The 8,946-nt window shown below is 43.2% G+C and overlaps 1 protein-coding gene across 3 annotated transcripts in view; it reads left to right on the top strand.

Moving 5' to 3' along the window:
* The first annotated feature begins 196 nt into the window (after window positions 1-196).
* LOC123758776 (E3 ubiquitin-protein ligase TRIM37) overlaps window positions 197-8,946 on the top strand; it is a 53,809-nt gene continuing 45,059 nt past the window's right edge. For 2 of the 3 annotated variants that reach the window (XM_045743455.2, XM_069334660.1), the window contains exons 1-4: window positions 200-390; window positions 4,616-4,878; window positions 5,407-5,617; window positions 8,247-8,455. In XM_045743455.2, coding sequence (XP_045599411.1) covers window positions 349-390; window positions 4,616-4,878; window positions 5,407-5,617; window positions 8,247-8,455 — 725 coding nt within the window. In that variant the 5' untranslated portion in view covers window positions 200-348. Of the gene's footprint in view, window positions 391-4,615; window positions 4,879-5,406; window positions 5,618-8,246; window positions 8,456-8,946 lie in introns of all 3 variants that reach the window. The other variant, XM_045743456.2, reaches the window with a different exon arrangement.

The following is an 8,946-nucleotide window of genomic DNA, read 5'->3' as shown; positions in this document are numbered from 1 at the left end:
AATTTATAATTTAATATAAAAAAACATAGAATGTAGATTTTTCTTTCAGAAAACATTCATATTTGTAATGGAAAATATTTACCACTTTAAATATCCTTTTTTTAATGTTAATATTTTAAACGGGTAATATGAAATTTATATAAAAATTATGTGAGTAAGTTTGATAAAAATTGAGATGAGTGAGAAAGTTTATGAATGAGAGTTAATTGAGAGTGAGTTGTGGGGCGGTCGCCTCTCTCAGCTGAGATATTTACTGCACTCTCTTGCACTCCAGATGGGGCCTCGGGCACACTCTGCTTGGTCTAGAGTAACTCTCGACTGTCCTCTCGACGCTCTCACACTCTAAACATGGCAGCCAGGGAGAAGAAGGTTGACGAAACAAGTTATGAGGTTAGTCTCCAAGATGACCTTATTTGTTTACATTGCGAAGGCCAGAGTGAACCTTCACTCTGACCTTATAATAACACTGGCCAGGGTGAAAGGTCACTTTGACCTGGGTTACTCATCTTGACCTGGGTTACTCATCTTGACCTGGGTTCCTCACCTTGAACTGGGTTCCTCACCTTGAACTGGGTTCCTCACCTTGACCTGGGTTCCTCAACTTGACCTGGGTTCCTCACCTTGACCTGGGTTCCTCACCTTGACCTGGGTTCCTCACCTTGACCTGGGTTCCTCATCTTGACCTGGGTTCCTCAACTTGACCTGGGTTCCTCACCTTGACCTGGGTTCCTCACCTTGACCTGGGTTCCTCACCTTGACCTGGGTTCCTCACCTTGACCTGGGTTCCTCAACTTGACCTGGGTTCCTCAGCTTGACCTGGGTTCCTCACCTTGACCTGGGTTCCTCACCTTGACCTGGGTTCCTCACCTTGACCTGGGTTCCTCACCTTGACCTGGGTTCCTCACCTTGACCTGGGTTCCTCATCTTGACCTGGGTTCCTCAACTTGACCTGGGTTCCTCACCTTGACCTGGGTTCCTCACCTTGACCTGGGTTCCTCACCTTAACCTGGGTTCCTCACCTTGACCTGGGTTCCTCACCTTGACCTGGGTTCCTCACCTTGACCTGGGTTCCTCACCTTGACCTGGGTTCCTCACCTTGACCTGGGTTCCTCACCTTGACCTGGGTTCCTCACCTTGACCTGGGTTCCTCACCTTGACCTGGGTTCCTCACCTTGACCTGGGTTCCTCACCTTGACCTGGGTTCCTCACCTTGACCTGGGTTCCTCACCTTGACCTGAGTTCCTCACCTTGACCTGGGTTCCTCATCTTGACCTGGGTTCCTCATCTTGACCTGGGTTCCTCACCTTGACCTGGGTTCCTCATCTTGACCTGGGTTCCTCACCTTGACCTGGGTTCCTCATCTTGACCTGGGTTCCTCACCTTGACCTGGGTACCTCATCTTGACCTGGGTTCCTCACCTTGACCTGGGTACCTCATCTTGACCTGGGTTCCTCACCTTGACCTGGGTTCCTCATCTTGACCTGGGTACCTCATCTTGACCTGGGTTCCTCATCTTGACCTGGGTTCCTCATCTTGACCTGGGTTCCTCATCTTGACCTGGGTTCCTCACCTTGACCTGGGTACCTCATCTTGACCTGGGTACCTCATCTTGACCTGGGTTCCTCATCTTGACCTGGGTTCCTCACCTTGACCTGACCAGTTGTTTTGCACCACGCTGGAATCTGACCCAACTGAACCTCCGTGGTGTAGTGGTAAGACACTCGCCTGGCGTTCCGCGAGCGCTATGTCATGGGTTCGTATCCTGGCCGGGGAGGATTTACTGGGCGCAATTCCTTAACTGTAGCCTCTGTTTAACGCAACAGTAAAATGTGTACTTGGATGAAAAAACGATTCTTCGCGGCAGGGGATCGTATTCCAGGGACCATAGGATTAAGGACTTGCCCGAAACGCTACGCGTACTAGTGGCTGTACAAGAATGTAACAACTCTTGTATATATCTCAAAAAAAAAAAAAAAAAAAAAAAAAAAAAAAAAACCTTGGTTAACCCATGTATAGGATTCCAAAAAAATGTGCAACAGTGTTAGAACAAATGAGCACCCAAAAAAATTGTTGAAAATATTAATTATTTGTCAGAGGAAATATGGAAATATCTATATGTAGAACTTCTACCAGAAAAATATTTTAAGTGAAAATGAAGTTACATGTACAGTAGTTTTATAAAAGTTGCTTTTTTCATCTCTCGCTGAGCTCTGAACCTGCACAGACTGAGCAAAGAACTCTCTGAACATTTATGTGAGAAATTAAATTTTGTGAGAAATCTTAAAGAATTCTGATAAAGAGAGAGATCTAGGGGTGGTTCTAGATAGAAAACTATCACCTGAGGACCACATAAAGAACGTTGTGCGAGGAGCCTATGCCACGCTTTCTAACTTCAGAATTGTTTTTAAATACATGGATGCCGATATACTAAAGAAATTGTTCACGACTTTTGTTAGGCCAAAGCTATAATATGCAGCGGTTGTGTGGTGCCCATATCTTAAGAAGCACATCAACAAACTGGACAAGATGCAAAGACATGCTACTAAGTGGCTCCCAGAACTGAAGGGCAAGAGCCTCCACCCTTGCACACACAAATAAACATTCCCCCTTATAGATTTAAGTACAGCATATTTAATAAGAAAGCTAAAGACTTGGCCAGCCACCTTTCATCAGTTATGTGGGAGGAAGGTCACTATTTCGCCCAACCTATTAATACGACCAGTAGGACCAACCTTGACCAGTCTGTCCGTCTCATACCCCCAGACCATTCACACTGCAAAATTGGGTGAGGCGAGCCCCAAACAGACATGCAGTTTCTCATATGTATATATAGACTAGGGGAATACAGAGCTGTGCTCAAGTGTCTCTCTTAATCACTTCTCCCCACTCTCAATCTTCCCTTCTCTCCCTATCTTCCCTTCTCTCCCTATCTTCCCAATCTACCCCCTTTTTGCACCTCTCCTTTCCTCCTTTTCCCCCCCCCTCTCCCCCCCATTCCCTCTTTTCAAACATCCTCTCTTCTCCTTTGCTCTCTTGAAACATTCCCTATCTTCCAACTTCTTCTCCCCCTATCTCAGCTTCTCTCTCTCTTTCCTGTTCAACCCAGTATCTCTCCAGGCCTATCTCTGTTTTTATTTATTTATTTATTTATTTGCATACTATAATGTACTGTAATAGTCCCCATTGGTGTGTGGGTGTTCCACCAGTGGGAGGAGCCTAGCTGTAGGAAATATTAAAAATATAGTTTCCTATTAGCTTAGAAAAGGGGTGGGGCTTGAGAAGACCTTTGAAGCAGTGGGAGGATCATCTGTTTTATGCTGCTATGGGCAAAGTACGATGATTAGAAAGTTTATTAATTTTTCAACGATTGGTGCATAATTTTTCATATGACTATAAGATTGTTATTTTTATTTTCAAAATACTTAGCTAGGCATAGCTGGTGGTCAGTATGATACCGTGGCATACAGTTGCCGCTTGAGTTCTGGTGGCCTCGACGAACATATATCTGTCCCGTGCCCCAGACCATTCGTCCTGCAAAGTTAGGTGAGGCTAGTCCCAAGCATCTGGCTTCCAATCTTGGACAGACAAACAGGCAAATAGATATTCTCTCTTATAGATATAAATTTTACCCTATGCCAGCTATACGTATATTATTTTCCTACTACAGTATATACATAGTATAGAGGACTACATGCTTTCCAGACACTACTCATTTGAATATTCCAGCTATATATTTTGGGTTTGTTTGAATAAAATTAGTGATAAAAGTGCTGAGGCATGGAGGTGGTTTGAATAAAATTGTTAGGCCTAGTTGCCCAGTAAGCATACTGGGCACTACCAATTGTGACTCTTTGTCATCCTTGACTGCCCTCAGCTCCCCAAGACATAACTGTGACGTGCTTATCTCTGAAGCTAGACACAGATATAATGAAATAATCAATGATGGAGTCAGAGTTTGTCTCCTGTAGATTCCTTCCCATATTGGTCTACGAATGCATGATAAAACTAGGCCATTGTGGCTTGCCTCCTGCAGGACCCAGATTATGCCTCTTTAATGGATCCGTCTTCCTTCATGTTTGGATCTTCATTTCCTTACTGGGTACACTATGAGGTTCCAGAGTCATCCTGGCTTGCAGACTGCCCTGTTTTGTCGTTGGAGGCTTGGCATACGTTCTGTCAGTCCTACACCCTTGAGTCGCGTGAGGCTCTGACAGTGGTTCAGGTTTACCTGGGGAAGGGGGGACGAATTTGAGCACCTCGATGTGTACTTGTTCGCCCCTGCCCTTCATCGGGATGTTGGCTTTGTGCAGTTTCATGTGCAGGTTCCCACCCTTTTGGCTGCACTGGTTGCACTGGTTCTTCCAAAAAAAGTATTAAGTCTAACTATATGCTTTTTCTACCCCCTATATATACAAAACAATCCTTAATATGGACAAGATGGGATAAAAAGTCTAATGAGGTGAGGTATGTCTTATGAAGGACTGCAAAATCATAACAGTACACGCATAATAAAATAAATATTTTCATTTTGGGACATGACTGCTGTTCATATTCTGGAGATATTGTGGTAACTAAGAATGTATCACAGCACTAATGTGGTATCTTTTGTTCGCAGAGCCTGGCTGAGGTATTCCGCTGTTTCATCTGCATGGAGAAACTTCAGGATGCTCATCTGTGCCCACACTGCTCAAAGTTGTGCTGCTACCTTTGTATTCGCCGTTGGTTGACAGAACAACGGCCTCAGTGTCCTCATTGCCGAGCCAACCTTCACCTTCATGAGCTTGTCAATTGCCGCTGGGTGGAGGAGGTCACACAGCAGCTGGATACCCTGCAGCAGGCAGGAGTAAGACCTTCACCACCAGACACTGACAAAGACAAGTGAGTTACACTTCATCCTCCTTTTGATTTGTTTTCTGGGCTGGTCCTTCATTAGTTCTGTGCATTAGGCTCTGGTATCAGGTCTGGGGCCTGACAGCTGAGTGGACAGCGCTTCGGATTCGTAGTCCTGAGGTTCTGGGTTCGATTCCCCGGCGGAGGCAGAAACAAACGGGCAGAGTTTCTTTCACCCTTATGCCCCTGTTACCTAGCAGTAAATAGGTACCTGGGAGTTAGACAGCTGCTACAGGCTGCTTCCTGGGGGTGTGTAACAAAAAGGAGGCCTGATCGAAGACCAGGCCTCCTTTGTTCCGGGTTTAATTCCCCGGCGGAGGCAGAAAGAAATGGGCAGAGTTTCTTTCACCCTTATGCCCCTGTAACAGGGGCATAAGGGTGAAAGAAACTCTGCCCATTTGTTTCTGCATCACATCACATCACACATCCTTTGTTTGTTCATTTACTTGTACACTGTGTTAGTATATGCAGCCTTTAATAACTATACTGTAATCAGCAAAATATTTGTTTTCACAGGTGTGAACGCCACCAAGAAAAATTGAGCGTATACTGTTGGACGTGTGGGAAATGTATATGTCATCAGTGTGCCCTCTGGGGTGGAACACACTCGGGCCATACTTTTAAGCCTCTAGAGGAAGTCTATGAACAACATATAACACAAATCAGAGAGGAAGTAGCTCAGTTAAGGAGAAGATTGCATGAATTGGTATCTCTTGTACAGGAAGTGGTGAGTTTTGTCATTTTCCTTCAGAAATGTTTAGAGCGAATTTGTTGTGCATGCATGAACATAACTATAGTTATATCTCTACTTGCAAATAATTTTCTAGTATTGTTGGAGTACTGACGATCAGTGGTAGAATGTAGTAACACACAACATTATGTATTATTAGCTTTAGTGCTCGTAGGTATAGCGTAGGATTCTAAACTCCCGCGGCTACACGGGGTTCATATCAGCTTCTTCATGGCTCTGATAAACAGATGCCATTTAAAAAAAAAAAATTGTGTTCAACATTCCCGGATGTGAGAGCCTCGGTACTGAGTGAGCAACCAAGGCTGGTGCATGCAGCATGAGCTAACAGTACTGCTGTTCAGCTAGTGACCACAGCATCGCCTAAAAAGTCAAAATATATATGTAATTGGTATTATTTATCCATGATAGTATTACAAAAGAGCCTGACCGTGATAGACTGTGTACAATGTTCAGATATCGGTAAACACAATGCTGTTCAAAATGTTCACAGCACGAGCCACAACATACTGCCATTGTTTCGTCCATCGAAGAATCTTCAAATGACTTCTCATGTTCCTTTACAAAATAAACTTTTGAAAAATTATTCTTTTACAGGATTTAGTGACCAGGATTCTGATAATAGCAGGATTGTGGTGATAATTAGTGATGTGCATATTATGGCAAATACTATTGCGTCAGCCAGATTGCAAATATTTCGTCAGCCAGATTGCAAATATTGCGTCAACCAGAAAAATGATAGGATGGATTACGAGAACTTTCAAATCCAGGGATCCCATCACAATGGTTGTACTCTTCAAGTCACTTGTGTTGTCCCGTCTCGAGTACTGCTCAGTACTCACTTCCCCCTTCAGAGCAGGAGAGATTGCTGCAATAGAGGGAATACAGAGAACATACAGGCACGCATAGACGAGATAAAACACCTAAACTATTGGGATAGTCTCAAAGCTCTCCAAATGTACTCTCTAAAAAGGAGATGAGAGAGATACCAAATAATATACACATGGAAAATACTGGAGAGCCAGGTCCCAAATCTACACAGTAAAATAACAACGTACTGGAGTGAACGATATGGAAGAAAATGCAAGATTGAACCAGTGAAGAGCAGAGGTGCCATAGGCACTATCAGAGAACACTTTATAAATATCAGAGGTCTGTGGTTGTTCAACGTCCTCCCAGCGACTATAAGAAATTATGCCGGAACAACCATGGACATCTTTAAGAGAAAACTGGACTGTTTTGTAAGAGAAGTTCTGGATCAGCCGGGCTGTGGTGGATATGTGGGCCTGTGGGCCGCTCCAAGCAACAGCCTGGTGGACCAAACTCTCACAAGTCGAGCCTGGCCTCAGGCTGGGCTTGGGGAGTAGAAGAACTCCCAGAACCCCATCAAGCAGATATCAAGCAGCAGGTATGGTGGGAGGAGTAATTTTGGTGAGGGAGGGAGGGAGAGGCGGCATTGTCTGCTGACTGTCTGGCGACCTGTTATTGTCTGGACTCACCATACCAGCTTAGTGGTTCACTATGGTGAACACAAATGTAGATACGTGTATATAACGTTTGTATATAGTGTAATAACAGCAAAAGGAGTATGTTGGTAGGAGTCATATTGGTGAGGGAAGGCGTGAAGTTGTTGTCCGTTAGCTGCTGTGTCGCTTGTTATGAAGTGTTTTGTGGCCACTATGTTGTTTGGGCACCATACCAGCTTAGTTGTACAGTTATGGTGAATAAAACATGTAGATACTTATATATAATGTGTGTATAGCATAACAACAGCACAAACAGCATAGTGGGATGAGGAATGTTGGCGAGTAAGGTAGCATCGTCTGCTGGCTTAGGTATTGGTGGCCACTATGTTGTTTGGACACTTTACCAGCTTAGTTGTACAGTTAGTTCACACATTTTATTATATAAATATATCACACTACACACTATTGAATAATATTACTGCAAAAACACAGAGAAAAAATCAGACATTAAAATACTGTAATTAGATAATAATATCTTTGTGGCAACTCCCGCCTGTCAGCGCGGGTGGAACAGACCGCCACAGGACACTTACTCTGTCAACGACTCAATTTTACCAGACTTTCCCACCCTATTGCAGACAAAATATGTCTCCTATTTTTTTTTCCCTGTGATCAGGGAACACAAATGAACACTTTTATAAGATGAAACTTTTTTTTTTTCACCTGGTGGTGTTGAAGGATATTAAGGCAAGCGCCTCCCAGGGGTTAAGAACTGCGATAACGTTATCCCGTAGCCAGTGTGTTAGTCATCTCTCACATACCTCGACACAATTTTCAACTAGTCCACGTAGTTGTTTTTCATTCTGCTTGATACTTTCATATGCATATATAATTGTGACATTCTCCAATTATGAGCTGGGGGGTAAGCCTTTCCTTATTCATATGTTCCATATGCCAATACTGTATTTGTGTACAATATGTAAAAGGCCATGTATGTTTAAAGAAAAATTCTTGTCTAAATAACTTTTTCCTATCATAATAATTTGTATCGGGCAAATTTTGTCATGCAAATATCCTCAGGTTAAGTTGTTAATTGTTTTTATATGCAATGATTATTTTTGCATTTCATTCATTCGTTACAGGAAAGAAATGTGGAATCTGTCAGAGCGGCTAAGGATGAAAGGGTACGAGAAATTCGCAATGCCGTGGAACTGATGATCGCTCGGCTTGACTCTCAGCTCAAGTCAAAGTTGCTCACATTAATGGGTCAAAAAAATTCTTTAACGCAAGAAACAGAGCAGCTAGAATCTTTGTTGCAGGAGATTGAACACCAGTTACACACTTGCTCAAAGTAAGAGTTGCATTTGAGCAGCCACTACCATTATCTGTATTTATTTTCTTTCCCATTATTAGAAACTGTATCTCAAAACTTACACAATTTTTGTTTAGCAATTCACAGTGCCGTACATACATTACTTTATTTTCATATCACTGTACGAATCCCAATTGTACAGTCGGGTTCATTCAACTCTGGATCGGGACTTCGAGTTAAAATCCCGAGCAGGACAGAAATGGTTGGGTGCGTTGACTATTGCCTAATGCACCTGTTCATCTAGCAGTCAATAGGTACCCAGGAGTTAGTCAGCTTTAAGAGTTGCATCCTCGGGAGGGTTAGTAGTTGAGCCTTGGGAGGAACCTCAATATAAACCTAACTTATATATATACACTGGCTGCCTATCCCGTAACAAAATGTTGTTGTGGTGGCATCGTCATGCTTGTGTTTATATCAGTTATATTATCAGAGTTTTAGATATCATTCATAAAAAATCTGACCGGATCTTC

The sequence above is a fragment of the Procambarus clarkii genome, chromosome 31 (assembly GCF_040958095.1).
Source record: "Procambarus clarkii isolate CNS0578487 chromosome 31, FALCON_Pclarkii_2.0, whole genome shotgun sequence".
Classification (NCBI taxonomy): Eukaryota; Metazoa; Arthropoda; class Malacostraca; order Decapoda; family Cambaridae; genus Procambarus; species Procambarus clarkii.
The sequence above is the reverse complement of the archived record's forward strand: the minus strand, read 5'-3'. Positions and strand labels throughout refer to the sequence as shown.